Source organism: Embiotoca jacksoni, unplaced genomic scaffold, assembly GCF_022577435.1.
Source record: "Embiotoca jacksoni isolate LCO1_2020_lvr unplaced genomic scaffold, fEmbJac1.0.p SCAF_4, whole genome shotgun sequence".
NCBI classification, from domain to species: domain Eukaryota; kingdom Metazoa; phylum Chordata; class Actinopteri; family Embiotocidae; genus Embiotoca; species Embiotoca jacksoni.
Window position 1 is genome coordinate 750,719 of NW_027185392.1, and position 21,782 is coordinate 772,500.

General features: G+C 33.4%; 1 protein-coding gene across 2 annotated transcripts in view; it reads left to right on the forward strand.

The window, feature by feature from the left end:
• Window positions 1-353: 353 nt before the first annotated feature.
• Window positions 354-21,782, forward strand: part of LOC138208942 (rho GDP-dissociation inhibitor 1-like) — a 26,200-nt gene continuing 4,771 nt past the window's right edge. The window contains exons 1-3 of one of the 2 annotated variants that reach the window (XM_069167197.1): window positions 354-557; window positions 2,312-2,399; window positions 4,171-4,359. In XM_069167197.1, coding sequence (XP_069023298.1) covers window positions 369-557; window positions 2,312-2,399; window positions 4,171-4,359 — 466 coding nt within the window. In that variant the 5' untranslated portion in view covers window positions 354-368. The remainder of the gene's footprint in view (window positions 558-2,311; window positions 2,400-4,170; window positions 4,360-21,782) is intronic. The other variant, XM_069167198.1, reaches the window with a different exon arrangement.

A 21,782-nucleotide genomic window follows, 5' to 3' on the forward strand; every position in this document is an offset into this window, starting at 1 on the left:
GTCGGCTACTGTTTACTATGATAGCAGCAAGTGATCTGCGATTCTTGGATAATGCTGCTAAATAATGCTAAAACGCAGTAAATAACATTTGTTCTAAAGTTTGCCAGCATTAGCAGATTTATTTTAAAACATATACTCCCAATTTATTTTCAGGGTCACTTTTATTGGTTTAAACACTTCAAACTTCTCATTATTGTAAGCGATTTTTTTTAATTTATTTTTTTATTTTATTTATTTAGAACAAATGCAGAATAATAAATATTTATTCATTCATTTACTACCCTCTGAAATGTCCGGTACTCAATCACGTTAAATACAATTTTTCTCGCTATAATGCGGAGAAAAACTCAACTGAAGCCTGATCTTTGATGTCGCGCGCACGTCGCCTTGCGTGCCGCGTGCGCGAAACGCGTTCCCGGAAACGCGTCGCGCGGACAGGCGCGCGGGGCGGCGCCGTTCCCTTGTTCGCCATTAGTTGCCCGAGAGCGAAGAGCGACGGACGCACCTACCGCAACGGCACCGGAGCTCCCCCCCTGCTTGCTGCATTTAACGTAAAGGTAAGCCTCCGTGTCACGGACAGCTCGCGGCACCGGGGAGAGGAGGTGGTGGGGGGGGGGGGGTGTATCAGGCGCGCGCGCCTTTTCTCAGGTCGCCTTTGATGTCGCTCCGTCAAACTGATGATAACTTGGCCGTGCTAACGTTAGCCGCAGGCTCCGGTTCGCTCGGCTGAATTGTTTCCCCGGAGAAGCAGCCGGCCGCCCGTGTATGTATGCGTGTGTCTCTCCCTCCTCCCTCCCTCCCTCCCTCCCTCCTCAGTCCCACCCTGTCGGCGCCAGGGAAAGTGAAAGCCTCGTTGTTGCGGGGAGAAATCCATTCAAAACCCGTCCGGGCTAAGTTAACCGTTGCAGCTTTGCCCGGCGTGCTGTCAATCAAAAAAAAAAAAAAAAAAAGGAGCTGTGTGTGCGCGTGCGTGTGTGTGCGCGTGCGTGCGTGTGTGTGTGTGTGTGTGTGTGTGTGTTAGCTGTTGTTTTTTTTCTGGAGAGCTGCCAGTCTGCTGGATGGTTAGCTTTAGCCGCCACAGTCATGACATCTGATCGGTGCTTTTTTTTAAATTTAATTTAATTTTTTTTTATTTATTATTATTATTATTTTATAATCTTCGCGGTGGTTTTTTAACCTCTTAACACGCTCGTGGACGTAAATTCAGTCGGCATTAACGTAAAGCTGGTGATCATGACGGATTAGTATCTTGCGGTTTATCTCAGTCTGGACCTTCATCACTGGAGGGTGGAGGGAGGGTGGAGGAGGGAACAAAAGAGCTTTCCTCTTTGTTACTTTTACTTCATGTAACTCTGCATTACTTTATATATATTTTATTTTTTTTGTATTATTATTTTCCATTAAAAGAGAGTGTGATGTCATTGTTTAGTACCAGAATAGATGAAGCCGGGCAGACGAGAGGAGTTGAACACCGGCTCGGTTCAGACTTCACGTGTGCTTCCTCTTGTCTCTGAAGTTCCTGTCTTCTTCAGTTGTCCTGTCCTCCAGCTGGGCGTGGGGTGGGTCCGTCACATCGGATACCAGCGCCGTCCTGAAGTTTTTTTTCTAGCTGCCTGACAGCATCTGAGGCGTCCTCCCCCCATCCCATCCCATCCCATCCCTCCACCTCCCACCTCCACCTCCTCTCTCCATTTTTACTTTTTGGTCCAACTTCTTCGTGAACTCGTTTCAAAGTGGTAAATACATTTCGCGCAGTCGTTTTCCCCGTTTTCTGTTACGTGAAGAGGAACCTCAGTGACAGGCTTTTAATGCCAGCAGTTACATAATGCCTTCAGTCTGAGACCACCACCACCTCCACCACCTCCATCTCCTCTCCTCCTGTCATCTCAAACAGCTATGATCTAAATTTTGTCTCTCGCAGATACAAAACGCCAGTGATTTTTGTATTTTTTTTTTTCCTTAGATTAAACAAATGCTCGATTAAAAAAAAAAAAAAAAAAAGCCTGCAGTGTTTTTTTGTTACGTGACCCGTCCTCTGCTGAGGCTGCACTCTTATTTCCATTAGGGGTGATTGATATTAGAAAAAGCACACAGGTATCAGGGAACCTGCTCCCCCATTACATCACATTAAAATTTTATCAGAAAATCAGTGCAACCTTTTTGAGGTTGAAATTTTACTTCTCACAACCTTTTTTTTTTATATATATATACCCGAACTCGTCTCTCAGATTTCTGGTGGAAAAAGTAAGAACAAAAATAAATATATAAGGAGAATCTTAAGCAAGTTTTTTTGTTTTGGCACCCTGCTCAGGCACGTCTATGGCCGCGGCGCTTCACTCAGTTCGCTGCTTTACGTCTTCCAGACATTCTTGTGACGGCTGCTGGTTCGGGCAGGTCAGGTATGCATACCCGGAGGGAGGAACATTTATTACCATAGAAGTCGACGGGATAACAGCGAATCCAAATATGCAATATTTCACCGCGTGTAAAATAAAGGAAATGTTATTTTGAACATAGGATCGGTTGCGCAGCTTCATGTTCGTGTCCTAAAGTTCACCGTGTTGTAGTTTAGAGGAGCTGCTGGAAGCATTTTAAATCGCTGTGTAAAGTAAACTTCGAACCCCAAAGACGTTTAAATGTCACTAAAATGAGAAAAACAGTAAAAAAATATAAATATATTTTTGTATAAATGATGCACACTAACTAATTTATGAATTATTTTCCTTATAAATCTGTGATTACATTCTTGTTTAATTAATTGAAATTGGAAAAATCTTAATTCATTAAAGCCCTGTGTGATTTCTACAGATGCCTAATTTTGTCTGATCAACAGTACAAAACATTAAGATTTATTCAATAAAATAGCAGCTCTTATATCTGAGAATGTGAAACCAAAGGTTTCACTTACAAAAAAAAACCATAACATCTATTAATCCATAATAGGGTTGCTAATAAGTATTAGTTTCATCGTCAATTAATATGTTGATTATTTTCTTGGTTGAAAAGCTGGTCAACTGGTGTTTGTATCATAAAAGTCGAAAGGAACCTTAAAATATTCACATTTAGGAAGTTGAAATCATAATTTCAACCCTCTTTATTTAAAAAAAAAAAAAAATGCCTCAAAACAATTAAATTGATTATTGAAATATTTTGTGATCTTTTTCTAATCATCAATTTACTAATTGTTGCAGCTCTAATCTGTAATCTGGGAATAGTTATCTGCTCTTGGGAAATCCACCTAAATATCTGCATATATGCAAAATAATAATTTTTAAAAAATGACAGTTTACATGCATAATTAACATCAATACCAGAACCTCAAAATGTTGCTGTGATCATTTACGGTATTAAAACAACCACATTTTGGTGATTGAAGATGCAGGAAATGTAATTTAAAGCAGCGGACACAGATGATGACTGCGGCGGAGTCTTAAATCCTGGATTCAGGGCCTGTTGCGAATCTTCGAGACTTTCGAACATAAACACGGCTCTTCCTGCTTTTGTTACTCGTTGCGTTTCAGCGGAGGCTGAATTTTTCCAACGTTAACCAAATCACCTAAAAACAACACGCAGTTATTCAGTGTTAAAAATGAAACTTAAACCGGCCGACTTCACACCACTTTAACCTTTAACCTGATCTTCTTTTTTTTTTTTTTTTTCACGAAACGTGTGCACTTCTTTTGTCTGGAGCTTTGAGAACAAATCTTGTTCTTGTTACTAATGTTAACAATGAATTTTCCAGGCTGAAAATATATATATATTAAAAAAAAAAAAGAATATAGATGGCTTTTTAAATCTGCGTCGCAGGCTTCGTTTCATGGAATATGCATGAATGAATGTTAATGGCTTCTTTAAAACATCTCCTCCGGGGCTCAAACCTGATCTTTAAATAAACGTGGAGCTTCATTTCAACGTGACGCGTGACGACGCCTCCCTCCCGTGACTCGCTCCCACGTGACGGCGGCGGCGATGCGGTTTCAGAGAACAGCGGTTCGATGATGCCACGCAGCGGGGTGAGGTCATCGGTGTGAAAGGGAAACGATGCCGTGCGATCAGCGGAGGCTCCGAGCGGCGGGCGCTCCTCGTCTCTGCTGATTTGCGACCTTCCTTTCATCGCATCGAGCCCCCTTTCCCCCCCCCCCCCCTCCCCCCCCCGCTCTTCCTCCGCAGACATGGCTGAGGATGAGGTGACTCCGGAGCAGCTCGCCGCCATCGCTGCCGAAAACGAGGAGCCGGAGGCGGTGGACTACAAGGCGCCCGCCCAGAAGTCGGTGAAAGAGATCCACGACCTGGACAAGGACGACGAGAGCCTACGCAAATATAAGGAAGCCCTGCTCGGCTCCGGGATCCCCGAGACTGGTAAGGCACCGCGCACGTGCATGTGTGTGTGTGTGTGTGTGCGCGCAGCATGAATCCATCGTTGTGTAGACGATTACTCTTCTTCTTGAGTTGCGAAGGAGACTTCCTGTTTTGTCAATCGTTAGACTTAAAGGAATCAGCTGCATTTAAAGTTCTGTGTACTCTTAAATAAAAGTTGCAGTTTTCTTGAACAATTATTGCATTTGTTATTGAAATTGTGTATTTCTATTTAGATAAAGCTGCTGGTCTGTATTTGTTGTTAAAAGTTTAATATGATCTGTCTGTTTTTAGGCAGAATCTTAAAACTGAGGGTCCACTTTTAAATAAACGTGCGAAGTATTAATACAACAACCAAAATAAAACATCCATAAATTAATCACGCCCTTCAGAAGTTACTGTTCTGGTAAGAGTCTTATCATTCCCGACTATAAACACTTAAATTAAAAGACAATTCTTCCACATGTTCCAGATCATGCGATCACATTAATTAACGCAAGCCAGGTTGTTTTTGTTTTTTTTCAATATTTGCATGAATTTGCAATTTTGTAAAATTGCTGTAATTTCTCCGCATTAAAGTATCTAAATAGAAGCTCCGCTGAAGCCAAAATAAACAACAATTAAAACTGCGAGTTGTGATATGCGGCCCTCGCATGCTGCGCGTCGGGGAGCCAGCATACTAAATAAAATTCATTGCTATAGCATGTCGTCCGAAATAAGTCAAAAAAAAGTCATACTACGCATGTCGTCTGAAATATGAAAAAAGAAAGTCATGTACGTAACCCAGCCAATCTCAAAGAAAAACCACCTGGTGTTTCCTGCCCTGCCCCGCCTTCTTGGGTCTTGAACAGTGAAGCTCCGCCCCTCTTGAAACGTGAACGTCACTAAGAACACCTCGACCGGCTCGTTGCTTCGTCACCGTAGACTTTCTGAGATCTATTGAACCTAAGATTATAACCAAACATCGACTCTGGTGGGACTCAAACCCACAACCTTTGAATCACTTATTTGGTGTTTAGGCCCAATGTGCTATCCATTGCGCCACAGAGCCACATACCTGCTGATCCAGGTAGTTTACTCAAAACGAGTGTCGTCCAAAATATGACATAAAAGTCACATGTCGTCTAAAATATGAAAAAAAAGTCATACTATAGCACACCATACAAAATATGACAAAAAAAGTCATATGTCGTCTAAAATATGAAAAAAAAGTCATACTATAGCACACCATCCGAAATATGACAAAAAAAGTCACGTCGTCTAAAATATGAAAAAAAAGTCATACTATAGCACACCATCCAAAATATGACAAAAAAAGTCGTGTCGTCTAAAATATGAAAAAAAAAAAGTCATTCTATAGCACACCATCCAAAATATGACAAAAAAGTCACATGTCGTCTAAAATATGAAAAAAAGTCATACTATAGCACACCATCCAAAATATGATAAAAAAGTCATATGTCGTCTAAAATATGAAAAAAAGTCATACTATAGCACACCATCCAAAATATGACAAAAAGTCACGTCGTCTAAAATATGAAAAATAAAGTCATACTATAGCACACCATCCAAAATATGACAAAAAAGTCATATGTCGTCTAAAATATGAAAAAAAGTCATACTATAGCACACCATCCAAAATATGACAAAAAAGTCACATGTCGTCTAAAATATGACAAAAAAAGTCATACTATAGCACACCATCCAAAATATGACAAAAAAGTCATGTTGTCTAAAATATGACAAAAAAAGTCATACTATAACACACCATCCGAAATATGACAAAAAAGTCACATGTCGTCTAAAATATGACAAAAAAAGTCATACTATAACACACCATCCGAAATATGACAAAAAAAGTCACGTCGTCTAAAATATGAAAAAAAGTCATACTATAGCACACCATCCAAAATATGACAAAAAAGTCACATGTCGTCTAAAATATGACAAAAAAAGTCATACTATAACACACCATCCGAAATATGACAAAAAAAGTCACGTCGTCTAAAATATGAAAAAAAAGTCATACTATAGCACACCATCCAAAATATGACAAAAAAAGTCATGTGTCGTCTAAAATATGAAAAAAAAAAAGTCATACTATAGCACACCATCCAAAATATGACAAAAAAGTCACATGTCGTCTAAAATATGAAAAAAAGTCATACTATAGCACACCATCCAAAATATGACAAAAAAGTCACGTCGTCTAAAATATGAAAAAAAGTCATACTATAGCACACCATCCAAAATATGATAAAAAAGTCATATGTTGTCTAAAATATGAAAAAAAGTCATACTATAGCACACCATCCAAAATATGACAAAAAAGTAATATGTCGTCTAAAATATGAAAAAAAAGTCATGCTATAGCACACCATCCAAAATATGACAAAAAAGTCATATGTCGTCTAAAATATGACAAAAAAGTCATACTATAGCACACCATCCAAAATATGACAAAAAGTCACGTCGTCTAAAATATGAAAAATAAAGTCATACTATAGCACACCATCCAAAATATGACAAAAAAGTCATATGTCGTCTAAAATATGAAAAAAAGTCATACTATAGCACACCATCCAAAATATGACAAAAAAGTCACATGTCGTCTAAAATATGACAAAAAAAGTCATACTATAGCACACCATCCAAAATATGACAAAAAAGTCATGTTGTCTAAAATATGACAAAAAAAGTCATACTATAACACACCATCCGAAATATGACAAAAAAGTCACATGTCGTCTAAAATATGACAAAAAAAGTCATACTATAACACACCATCCGAAATATGACAAAAAAAGTCACGTCGTCTAAAATATGAAAAAAAGTCATACTATAGCACACCATCCAAAATATGACAAAAAAGTCACATGTCGTCTAAAATATGACAAAAAAAGTCATACTATAACACACCATCCGAAATATGACAAAAAAAGTCACGTCGTCTAAAATATGAAAAAAAAGTCATACTATAGCACACCATCCAAAATATGACAAAAAAAGTCATGTGTCGTCTAAAATATGAAAAAAAAAAAGTCATACTATAGCACACCATCCAAAATATGACAAAAAAGTCACATGTCGTCTAAAATATGAAAAAAAAGTCATACTATAGCACACCATCCAAAATATGACAAAAAAGTCACGTCGTCTAAAATATGAAAAAAAGTCATACTATAGCACACCATCCAAAATATGATAAAAAAGTCATATGTCGTCTAAAATATGAAAAAAAGTCATACTATAGCACACCATCCAAAATATGACAAAAAAGTAATATGTCGTCTAAAATATGAAAAAAAAAGTCATGCTATAGCACACCATCCAAAATATGACAAAAAAGTCATATGTCGTCTAAAATATGAAAAAAAGTCATACTATAGCACACCATCCAAAATATGACAAAAAGTCACGTCGTCTAAAATATGAAAAATAAAGTCATACTATAGCACACCATCCAAAATATGACAAAAAAGTCACATGTCGTCTAAAATATGAAAAAAAGTCATACTATAGCACACCATCCAAAATATGACAAAAAAGTCACGTCTAAAATATGAAAAAAAAAAGTCATACTATAGCACACCATCCAAAATATGACAAAAAAGTCACATGTCGTCTAAAATATGAAAAAAAGTCATACTATAGCACACCATCCAAAATATGACAAAAAAGTCACATGTCGTCTAAAATATGACAAAAAAAGTCATACTATAGCACACCATCCAAAATATGACAAAAAAGTCATGTTGTCTAAAATATGACAAAAAAAGTCATACTATAACACACCATCCGAAATATGACAAAAAAAGTCACGTCGTCTAAAATATGAAAAAAAAGTCATACTATAGCACACCATCCAAAATATGACAAAAAAAGTCATGTGTCGTCTAAAATATGAAAAAAAAAAAAGTCATACTATAGCACACCATCCAAAATATGACAAAAAAGTCACATGTCGTCTAAAATATGAAAAAAAGTCATACTATAGCACACCATCCAAAATATGACAAAAAAGTCACGTCGTCTAAAATATGAAAAAAAGTCATACTATAGCACACCATCCAAAATATGACAAAAAAGTAATATGTCGTCTAAAATATGAAAAAAAAAGTCATGCTATAGCACACCATCCAAAATATGACAAAAAAGTCATATGTCGTCTAAAATATGACAAAAAGTCATACTATAGCCACACCATCCAAAATATGACAAAAAGTCACGTCGTCTAAAATATGAAAAATAAAGTCATACTATAGCACACCATCCAAAATATGACAAAAAAGTCACGTCGTCTAAAATATGAAAAAAAGTCATACTATAGCACACCATCCGAAATATGACAAAAAAGTCACATGTCGTCTAAAATATGAAAAAAAAAGTCATACTATAGCACACCATCCAAAATATGACAAAAAGTCATGTCGTCTAAAATATAAAAAAAAAAAAAGTCATACTATAGCACACCATCCAAAATATGACAAAAAAGTCACGTCGTCTAAAATATGAAAAAAAGTCATACTATAGCACACCATCCAAAATATGACAAAAAAGTCACATGTCGTCTAAAATATGAAAAAAAAAGTCATACTATACCACACCATCCAAAATATGACAAAAAAGTCACATGTCGTCTAAAATATGAAAAAAAGTCATACTATAGCACACCATCCAAAATATGACAAAAAAGTCACGTCGTCTAAAATATGAAAAAAAGTCACGTCGTCTAAAATATGAAAAAATAAAGTCATACTATAGCACACCATCCAAAATATGACAAAAAAAGTCGTGTCGTCTAAAATATGAAAAAAAAAAAAGTCATACTATAGCACACCATCCAAAATATGACAAAAAAGTCACATGTCGTCTAAAATATGAAAAAAAGTCATACTATAGCACACCATCCAAAATATGACAAAAAAGTCACGTCGTCTAAAATATGAAAAAAAGTCATACTATAGCACACCATCCAAAATATGACAAAAAAGTCACATGTCGTCTAAAATATGAAAAAAAGTCATACTATAGCACACCACCATCCAAAATATGACAAAAAAGTCACGTCGTCTAAAATATGAAAAAAAGTCATATGTCGTCTAAAATATGAAAAATAAAGTCATACTATAGCACACCATCCAAAATATGACAAAAAAGTCATGTGTCGTCTAAAATATGAAAAAAGTCATACTATAGCACACCATCCAAAATATGACAAAAAAGTCACATGTCGTCTAAAATATGAAAAAAAGTCATACTATAGCACACCATCCAAAATATGACCAAAAAAGTCACGTCGTCTAAAATATGAAAAAAAGTCATACTATAGCACACCATCCAAAATATGACAAAAAAGTCACGTCGTCTAAAATATGAAAAAAAGTCATATGTCGTCTAAAATATGAAAAATAAAGTCATACTATAGCACACCATCCAAAATATGACAAAAAAGTCATGTGTCGTCTAAAATATGAAAATAAGTCATACTATAGCACACCATCCAAAATATGACAAAAAAGTCATGTCGTCTAAAATATGAAAAAAAGTCATACTATAGCACACCATCCAAAATATGACAAAAAAGTCACATGTCGTCTAAAATATGAAAAAAAGTCATACTATAGCACACCATCCAAAATATGATAAAAAAAGTCATATGTCGTCTAAAATATGAAAAAAGTCATACTATAGCACACCATCCAAAATATGACAAAAAGTCACGTCGTCTAAAATATGAAAAATAAAGTCATACTATAGCACACCATCCAAAATATGACAAAAAAGTCATATGTCGTCTAAAATATGAAAAAAAGTCATACTATAGCACACCATCCAAAATATGACAAAAAAGTCACATGTCGTCTAAAATATGACAAAAAAAGTCATACTATAGCACACCATCCAAAATATGACAAAAAAGTCATGTTGTCTAAAATATGACAAAAAAAGTCATACTATAACACACCATCCGAAATATGACAAAAAAGTCACATGTCGTCTAAAATATGACAAAAAAAGTCATACTATAACACACCATCCGAAATATGACAAAAAAAGTCACGTCGTCTAAAATATGAAAAAAAGTCATACTATAGCACACCATCCAAAATATGACAAAAAAGTCACATGTCGTCTAAAATATGACAAAAAAAGTCATACTATAACACACCATCCGAAATATGACAAAAAAAGTCACGTCGTCTAAAATATGAAAAAAAAGTCATACTATAGCACACCATCCAAAATATGACAAAAAAAGTCATGTGTCGTCTAAAATATGAAAAAAAAAAAGTCATACTATAGCACACCATCCAAAATATGACAAAAAAGTCACATGTCGTCTAAAATATGAAAAAAGTCATACTATAGCACACCATCCAAAATATGACAAAAAAGTCACGTCGTCTAAAATATGAAAAAAAGTCATACTATAGCACACCATCCAAAATATGATAAAAAAGTCATATGTCGTCTAAAATATGAAAAAAAGTCATACTATAGCACACCATCCAAAATATGACAAAAAAGTAATATGTCGTCTAAAATATGAAAAAAAAAGTCATGCTATAGCACACCATCCAAAATATGACAAAAAAGTCATATGTCGTCTAAAATATGAAAAAAAGTCATACTATAGCACACCATCCAAAATATGACAAAAAGTCACGTCGTCTAAAATATGAAAAATAAAGTCATACTATAGCACACCATCCAAAATATGACAAAAAAGTCACGTCGTCTAAAATATGAAAAAAAGTCATACTATAGCACACCATCCGAAATATGACAAAAAAGTCACATGTCGTCTAAAATATGAAAAAAAAAGTCATACTATAGCACACCATCCAAAATATGACAAAAAAGTCATGTCGTCTAAAATATGAAAAAAAAAAAAGTCATACTATAGCACACCATCCAAAATATGACAAAAAAGTCACGTCGTCTAAAATATGAAAAAAAGTCATACTATAGCACACCATCCAAAATATGACAAAAAAGTCACATGTCGTCTAAAATATGAAAAAAAAAGTCATACTATAGCACACCATCCAAAATATGACAAAAAAGTCATATGTCGTCTAAAATATGAAAAAAAGTCATACTATAGCACACCATCCAAAATATGACAAAAAAGTCACGTCGTCTAAAATATGAAAAAAAAAGTCATACTATAGCACACCATCCAAAATATGACAAAAAAGTCACATGTCGTCTAAAATATGAAAAAAAGTCATACTATAGCACACCATCCAAAATATGATAAAAAAAAAGTCATATGTCGTCTAAAATATGAAAAAAAGTCATACTATAGCACACCATCCAAAATATGACAAAAAAGTCACGTCGTCTAAAATATGAAAAAAAGTCATACTATAGCACACCATCCAAAATATGACAAAAAAGTCACGTCGTCTAAAATATGAAAAAAAGTCATGTGTCGTCTAAAATATGAAAAAATAAAGTCATACTATAGCACACCATCCAAAATATGACAAAAAAGTCATATGTCGTCTAAAATATGAAAAAAAAGTCATACTATAGCACACCATCCAAAATATGACAAAAAAGTCACATCGTCTAAAATATGAAAAAAAAAAAGTCATACTATAGCACACCATCCAAAATATGACAAAAAAGTCACATGTCGTCTAAGATATGAAAAAAAGAAATACTATAGCACACCATCCAAAATATGACAAAAAAGTCACATGTCGTCTAAAATATGAAAAAAAGTCATACTATAGCACACCATCCAAAATATGACAAAAAAGTCACATGTCGTCTAAAATATGAAAAAAAGTCATACTATAGCACACCATCCAAAATATGACAAAAAAGTCACGTCTAAAATATGAAAAAAAAAAGTCATACTATAGCACACCATCCAAAATATGACAAAAAAGTCACATGTCGTCTAAAATATGACAAAAAAAAGTCATACTATAGCACACCATCCAAAATATGACAAAAAAGTCATGTTGTCTAAAATATGACAAAAAAAGTCATACTATAACACACCATCCGAAATATGACAAAAAAAAGTCACGTCGTCTAAAATATGAAAAAAAAGTCATACTATAGCACACCATCCAAAATATGACAAAAAAAGTCATGTGTCGTCTAAAATATGAAAAAAAAAAAAGTCATACTATAGCACACCATCCAAAAATATGACAAAAAAGTCACATGTCGTCTAAAATATGAAAAAAAGTCATACTATAGCACACCATCCAAAATATGACAAAAAAGTCACGTCGTCTAAAATATGAAAAAAAGTCATACTATAGCACACCATCCAAAATATGACAAAAAAGTCACGTCGTCTAAAATATGAAAAAAAAGTCATACTATAGCACACCATCCAAAATATGACAAAAAAGTAATATGTCGTCTAAAATATGAAAAAAAAAGTCATGCTATAGCACACCATCCAAAATATGACAAAAAGTCACGTCGTCTAAAATATGAAAAATAAAGTCATACTATAGCACACCATCCAAAATATGACAAAAAAGTCACGTCGTCTAAAATATGAAAAAAAGTCATACTATAGCACACCATCCGAAATATGACAAAAAAGTCACATGTCGTCTAAAATATGAAAAAAAAAGTCATACTATAGCACACCATCCAAAATATGACAAAAAAGTCATGTCGTCTAAAATATATAAAAAAAAAAAGTCATACTATAGCACACCATCCAAAATATGACAAAAAAGTCACGTCGTCTAAAATATGAAAAAAAGTCATACTATAGCACACCATCCAAAATATGACAAAAAAGTCACATGTCGTCTAAAATATGAAAAAAAAAGTCATACTATACCACACCATCCAAAATATGACAAAAAAGTCACATGTCGTCTAAAATATGAAAAAAAGTCATACTATAGCACACCATCCAAAATATGACAAAAAAGTCACGTCGTCTAAAATATGAAAAAAAGTCACATGTCGTCTAAAATATGAAAAATAAAGTCATACTATAGCACACCATCCAAAATATGACAAAAAAGTCACGTCGTCTAAAATATGAAAAAAAAAGTCATACTATAGCACACCATCCAAAATATGACAAAAAAGTCACATGTCGTCTAAAATATGAAAAAAAGTCATACTATAGCACACCATCCAAAATATGACAAAAAAGTCACGTCGTCTAAAATATGAAAAAAAGTCATACTATAGCACACCATCCAAAATATGACAAAAAAGTCACGTCGTCTAAAATATGAAAAAAAGTCATATGTCGTCTAAAATATGAAAAATAAAGTCATACTATAGCACACCATCCAAAATATGACAAAAAAGTCATATGTCGTCTAAAATATGAAAAAAAGTCATACTATAGCACACCATCCAAAATATGACAAAAAAGTCACGTCGTCTAAAATATGAAAAAAAAAGTCATACTATAGCACACCATCCAAAATATGACAAAAAAGTCACATGTCGTCTAAAATATGAAAAAAAGTCATACTATAGCACACCATCCAAAATATGACAAAAAAGTCACATGTCGTCTAAAATATGACCAAAAAAAGTCATACTATAGCACACCATCCAAAATATGACAAAAAAGTCACGTCGTCTAAAATATGAAAAAAAAAGTCATACTATAGCACACCATCCAAAATATGACAAAAAAGTCACATGTCGTCTAAAATATGAAAAAAAGTCATACTATAGCACACCATCCAAAATATGACAAAAAAGTCACATGTCGTCTAAAATATGAAAAAAAGTCATACTATAGCACACCATCCAAAATATGACAAAAAAGTCACGTCGTCTAAAATATGAAAAAAAGTCATACTATAGCACACCATCCAAAATATGACAAAAAAGTCACGTCGTCTAAAATATGAAAAAAAAAGTCATACTATAGCACACCATCCAAAATATGACAAAAAAGTCACATGTCGTCTAAAATATGAAAAAAAGTCATACTATAGCACACCATCCAAAATATGACAAAAAAGTCACATGTCGTCTAAAATATGACAAAAAAAGTCATACTATAGCACACCATCCAAAATATGACAAAAAAGTCATGTTGTCTAAAATATGACAAAAAAAGTCATACTATAACACACCATCCGAAATATGACAAAAAAAGTCACGTCGTCTAAAATATGAAAAAAAAAGTCATACTATAGCACACCATCCAAAATATGACAAAAAAAGTCATGTGTCGTCTAAAATATGAAAAAAAAAAAGTCATACTATAGCACACCATCCAAAATATGACAAAAAAGTCACATGTCGTCTAAAATATGAAAAAAAGTCATACTATAGCACACCATCCAAAATATGACAAAAAAGTCACGTCGTCTAAAATATGAAAAAAAGTCATACTATAGCACACCATCCAAAATATGACAAAAAAGTCACGTCGTCTAAAATATGAAAAAAAAAGTCATACTATAGCACACCATCTAAAATATGACAAAAAAGTCACATGTCGTCTAAAATATGAAAAAAAGTCATACTATAGCACACCATCCAAAATATGACAAAAAAGTCATATGTCGTCTAAAATATGAAAAAAAGTCATACTATAGCACACCATCCAAAATATGACAAAAAGTCACGTCGTCTAAAATATGAAAAATAAAGTCATACTATAGCACACCATCCAAAATATGACAAAAAAGTCACGTCGTCTAAAATATGAAAAAAAGTCATACTATAGCACACCATCCGAAATATGACAAAAAAGTCACATGTCGTCTAAAATATGAAGAAAAAAGTCATACTATAGCACACCATCCTAAATATGACAAAAAAGTCATGTCGTCTAAAATATGAAGAAAAAAAAAGTCATACTATAGCACACCATCCAAAATATGACAAAAAAGTCACATGTCGTCTAAAATATGAAAAAAAGTCATACTATAGCACACCATCCAAAATATGACAAAAAAGTCACATGTCGTCTAAAATATGAAAAAAAAAGTCATACTATAGCACACCATCCAAAATATGACAAAAAAGTCATATGTCGTCTAAAATATGAAAAAAAGTCATACTATAGCACACCATCCAAAATATGACAAAAAAGTCACGTCGTCTAAAATATGACAAAAAAAGTCATACTATAGCACACCATCCAAAATATGACAAAAAAGTCACATGTCGTCTAAAATATGACAAAAAAAGTCATACTATAGCACACCATCCGAAATATGACAAAAAAGTCATGTTGTCTAAAATATGACAAAAAAAGTCATACTATAACACACCATCCGAAATATGACAAAAAAAGTCACGTCGTCTAAAATATGAAAAAAAAGTCATACTATAGCACACCATCCAAAATATGACAAAAAAAGTCATGTGTCGTCTAAAATATGAAAAAAAAAAAGTCATACTATAGCACACCATCCAAAATATGACAAAAAAGTCACATGTCGTCTAAAATATGAAAAAAAGTCATACTATAGCACACCATCCAAAATATGACAAAAAAGTCACGTCGTCTAAAATATGAAAAAAAGTCATACTATAGCACACCATCCAAAATATGACAAAAAAGTAATATGTCGTCTAAAATATGAAAAAAAAAGTCATGCTATAGCACACCATCCAAAATATGACAAAAAAGTCATATGTCGTCTAAAATATGAAAAAAAGTCATACTATAGCACACCATCCAAAATATGACAAAAAGTCACGTCGTCTAAAATATGAAAAATAAAGTCATACTATAGCACACCATCCAAAATATGACAAAAAAGTCACGTCGTCTAAAATATGAAAAAAAGTCATACTATAGCACACCATCCAAAATATGACAAAAAAGTCACATGTCGTCTAAAATATGAAAAAAAAAGTCATACTATAGCACACCATCCAAAATATGACAAAAAAGTCATGTCGTCTAAAATATGAAAAAAAAAAAGTCATACTATAGCACACCATCCAAAATATGACAAAAAAGTCACGTCGTCTAAAATATGAAAAAAAGTCATACTATAGCACACCATCCAAAATATGACAAAAAAGTCACATGTCGTCTAAAATATGAAAAAAAAAGTCATACTATAGCACACCATCCAAAATATGACAAAAAAGTCACGTCGTCTAAAATATGAAAAAAAGTCATACTATAGCACACCATCCAAAATATGACAAAAAAGTCACGTCGTCTAAAATATGAAAAAAAGTCACATGTCGTCTAAAATATGAAAAATAAAGTCATACTATAGCACACCATCCAAAATATGACAAAAAAGTCACGTCGTCTAAAATATGAAAAAAAAAGTCATACTATAGCACACCATCCAAAATATGACAAAAAAGTCACATGTCGTCTAAAATATGAAAAAAAGTCATACTATAGCACACCATCCAAAATATGACAAAAAAGTCACGTCGTCTAAAATATGAAAAAAAGTCATATGTCGTCTAAAATATGAAAAATAAAGTCATACTATAGCACACCATCCAAAATATGACAAAAAAGTCATATGTCGTCTAAAATATGAAAAAAAGTCATACTATAGCACACCATCCAAAATATGACAAAAAAGTCATGTCGTCTAAAATATGAAAAAAAGTCATACTATAGCACACCATCCAAAATATGACAAAAAAGTCACGTCGTCTAAAATATGAAAAAAAAAAGTCATACTATAGCACACCATCCAAATATGACAAAAAAGTCACATGTCGTCTAAAATATGAAAAAAAGTCATACTATAGCACACCCATCCAAAATATGACAAAAAAGTCACATGTCGTCTAAAATATGACAAAAAAAGTCATACTATAGCACACCATCCAAAATATGACAAAAAAAGTCATGTCGTCTAAAATATGAAAAAAAGTCATACTATAGCACACCATCCAAAATATGACAAAAAAGTCACGTCGTCTAAAATATGAAAAAAAAAGTCATACTATAGCACACCATCCAAAATATGACAAAAAAGTCATGTCGTCTAAAATATGAAAAAAAGTCATACTATAGCACACCATCCAAAATATGACAAAAAAGTCACGTCGTCTAAAATATGAAAAAAAAAGTCATACTATAGCACACCATCCAAAATATGACAAAAAAGTCACATGTCGTCTAAAATATGAAAAAAAGTCATACTATAGCACACCATCCAAAATATGACAAAAAAGTCACATGTCGTCTAAAATATGACAAAAAAAGTCATACTATAGCACACCATCCAAAATATGACAAAAAAGTCACGTCGTCTAAAATATGAAAAAAAAAGTCATACTATAGCACACCATCCAAAATATGACAAAAAAGTCACGTCGTCTAAAATATGAAAAAAAGTCATACTATAGCACACCATCCAAAATATGACAAAAAAGTCACGTCGTCTAAAATATGAAAAAAAGTCATACTATAGCACACCATCCAAAATATGACAAAAAAGTCACGTCGTCTAAAATATGAAAAAAAAGTCATACTATAGCACACCATCCAAAATATGACAAAAAAGTCACATGTCGTCTAAAAATATGAAAAAAAAAGTCATACTATAGCACACCATCCAAAATATGACAAAAAAGTCATGTTGTCTAAAATATGACAAAAAAAGTCATACTATAACACACCATCCGAAATATGACAAAAAAGTCATATGTCGTCTAAAATATGAAAAAAAAAAAGTCATACTATAGCACACCATCCAAAATATGACAAAAAAGTCATATCGTCTAAAATATGAAAAAAAAGTCATACTATAGCACACCATCCAAAATATGACAAAAAAGTCATATGTCGTCTAAAATATGAAAAAAAAAAAAAAGTCATACTATAGCACACCATCCAAAATATGACAAAAAAAGTCACATGTCGTCTAAAATATGAAAAAAAGTCATACTATAGCACACCATCCGAAATATGACAAAAAAGTCATATGTCGTCTAAAATATGAAAAAAAAGTCATACTATAGCACACCATCCAAAATATGACAAAAAAGTCATGTTGTCTAAAATATGAAAAAAAAAAGTCATACTATAGCACACCATCCGAAATATGACAAAAAAGTCATATGTCGTCTAAAATATGAAATAAAGTCATACTATAGCACACCATCCAAAATATGACAAAAAAGTCATGTCGTCTAAAATATGAAAAAAAGTCATACTATAGCACACCATCCCAAAATATGACAAAAAAGTCATGTCGTCTAAAATATGAAAAAAAGTCATACTATAGCACACCATCCGAAATATGACAAAAAAGTCATATGTCGTCTAAAATATGAAAAAAAGTCATACTATAGCACACCATCCGAAATATGACAAAAAAGTCATATGTCGTCTAAAATATGAAAAAAAAGTCATACTATAGCACACCATCCAAAATATGACAAAAAAGTCATGTTGTCTAAAATATGAAAAAAAGTCATACTATAGCACACCATCCGAAATATGACAAAAAAGTCATATGTCGTCTAAAATATGAAAAAAAAGTCATACTATAGCACACCATCCAAAATATGACAAAAAAGTCATGTTGTCTAAAATATGAAAAAAAAAAAAGTCATACTATAGCACACCATCCGAAATATGACATAAAAGTCACATGTCGTCTAAAATATGAAAAAAAAGTCATACTATAGCACACCATCCAAAATATGACAAAAAAGTCACGTCGTCTAAAATATGAAAAAAAAAAAGTCATGCTATAGCACACCATCCAAAATATGACAAAAAAAGTCATGTCGTCTAAAATATGAAAAAAGTCACACTGTAACATGTCCGAAATATGAAAAAAAAAAAAAGTCATATGTCGTCTAAAATATGAAAAAAAAAAGTCATACTATAGCACACCATCCAAAATATGACAAAAAAGTCATGTCGTCTAAAATATGAAAAAAAAGTCATACTATAGCACACCATCCAAAATATGACAAAAAAGTCATATGTCGTCTAAAATATGAAAAAAAAAAAAAAAGTCATACTATAGCACACCATCCAAAATATGACAAAAAAAGTCACATGTCGTCTAAAATATGAAAAAAAGTCATACTATAGCACACCATCCGAAATATGACAAAAAAGTCATATGTCGTCTAAAATATGAAAAAAAAGTCATACTATAGCACACCATCCAAAATATGACAAAAAAGTCATGTTGTCTAAAATATGAAAAAAAAAAGTCATACTATAGCACACCATCCGAAATATGACAAAAAAGTCATATGTCGTCTAAAAAAAGTCATACTATAGCACACCATCCAAAATATGACAAAAAAGTCATGTCGTCTAAAATATGAAAAAAAGTCATACTATAGCACACCATCCAAAAATATGACAAAAAAAGTCATGTCGTCTAAATATGAAAAAAAGTCATACTATAGCACACCATCCAAAATATGACAAAAAAGTCATATGTCGTCTAAAATATGAAAAAAAAGTCATACTATAGCACACCATCCAAAATATGACAAAAAAGTCATGTCGTCTAAAATATGAAAAAAAAGTCATACTATAGCACACCATCCGAAATATGACAAAAAAGTCATATGTCGTCTAAAATATGAAAAAAAAGTCATACTATAGCACACCATCCAAAATATGACAAAAAAGTCATGTTGTCTAAAATATGAAAAAAAAAAAAAGTCATACTATAGCACACCATCCGAAATATGACATAAAAGTCACATGTCGTCTAAAATATGAAAAAAAAAGTCATACTATAGCACACCATCCAAAATATGACAAAAAAGTCACGTCGTCTAAAATATGAAAAAAAAAAGTCATGCTATAGCACACCATCCAAAATATGACAAAAAAAAGTCATGTCGTCTAAAATATGAAAAAAGTCACACTGTAACATGTCCGAAATATGAAAAAAAAAAAAGTCATATGTCGTCTAAATATGAAAAAAAAAAGTCATACTATAGCACATCCATCCCAATATATGACAAAAAAGTCAAGTTGTCTAAAATATGAAAAATAAAGTCATGCTATAGCACACCATCCAAAATATGACAAAAAAAAGTCATATGTCGTCTAAAATATGAAAAAAGTCATACTGTAACATGTCCGAAATATGAAAAAAAAAAAAAGTCATATGTCGTCTAAAATATGAAAAAATAAAGGTCATACTATAGCACTACCAATCCAAAATATGACAAAAAAGTCACGTCGTCTAAAATATGAAAAAAAAAGTCATACCATAGCATGTCGTCCAAAATAATATAAATTAAAATTAAAACGGCAGAAGAAATATTGTGTCTACATTACCCACAATGCAGTGTGTTAATTCAATTCAATTCAACTCAGCTTTATTTATATAGCGCCAAATCACAACACAGGTTATTTCATGGCACTTAAACACATTAAAGTCCTTCCAGCAAGACTTTACAACATTATACAGAGAAAACCCAACAATTCAACAATTCCCACATAAACCAGGAGGGGGGAAAAAAAACTCCTCTTTAAGGGAGAAAAACCTCCAACAGGGAGAAGGAACAACTCCCTCTGAACAGGAAGAAAACCTCCGGCAGAACCGGGGCTCAGGGGTGGGCGGAGCCATCGGCCTCGACCGGCTTGGGGTGAGAGGAGAGCAGCAGAGAGAAAAGGACAGCGTAGAGATAGAAGAGAAGGACTGTTGGTGGGGACGACGAGCGCAGGGCCGAGACATGCAGCTCCATGACGGGACATCTGCAAAGGAAAGAAGAGAAACTACGCGAGCGAGGGAACTGAACGGAGACAACAGACAGTAAGAAAAAGCTATAGGAGAGAAAAAGATGGTCAGTTAAAGAGCAGGAGGAAAGAAAAGAAACGAGGTCGCCCAGCAGCCTCGGCCTATAACAGCATAACTAAGGGTCGGTTCAGGTCTACCCGAGCCAGCCCTAACCGTAGGCTTTATCAAAAAGGAACGTTTTGAGTCTAATCTTAAAGCTGGAGAGGGTTTTCTGCCCTCTCGAACACAAACTGAAAGCCTGAAAACTGAAGATACGACAAAACAGGGTTTTGAGGAAAGACAATTCAATTTTCAGTTTCCGTACGACAGAACCGATGGAGGGTGTGGTTACCACGGTGACGGGGTTTATTTACATTCTGAGAAAAGCCAGTAGAGTCTAATAATGAGCTAAAAGTAGAACTGAGGCTGTCGTTGTCCACGTCAACACGAATGTTAAAGTCTCCCACCGTCATCACTTTATCTGAACTCAGCACTGAATCTGGTAAAAAAAAAAAAAAGTCAAGAGAATTCAGTTAGAAACTCTGAATACGGACGAGGCGGGCGATAAACAACAACAAATACAATCGCTTTCTGCGCTTTCCAGTTTGGGTGCGAGAGACAAAAGAGTCAGACTCTCAAATGAATTATAACTTAAGTTTCGGCTTTGGATGAATTGATCGACTTGAGTGGACGCTGACTGGAAACAGAGATGAGTCGAGGGGCCACAGAGGTCTGGGAAACATTTTGCTAAGA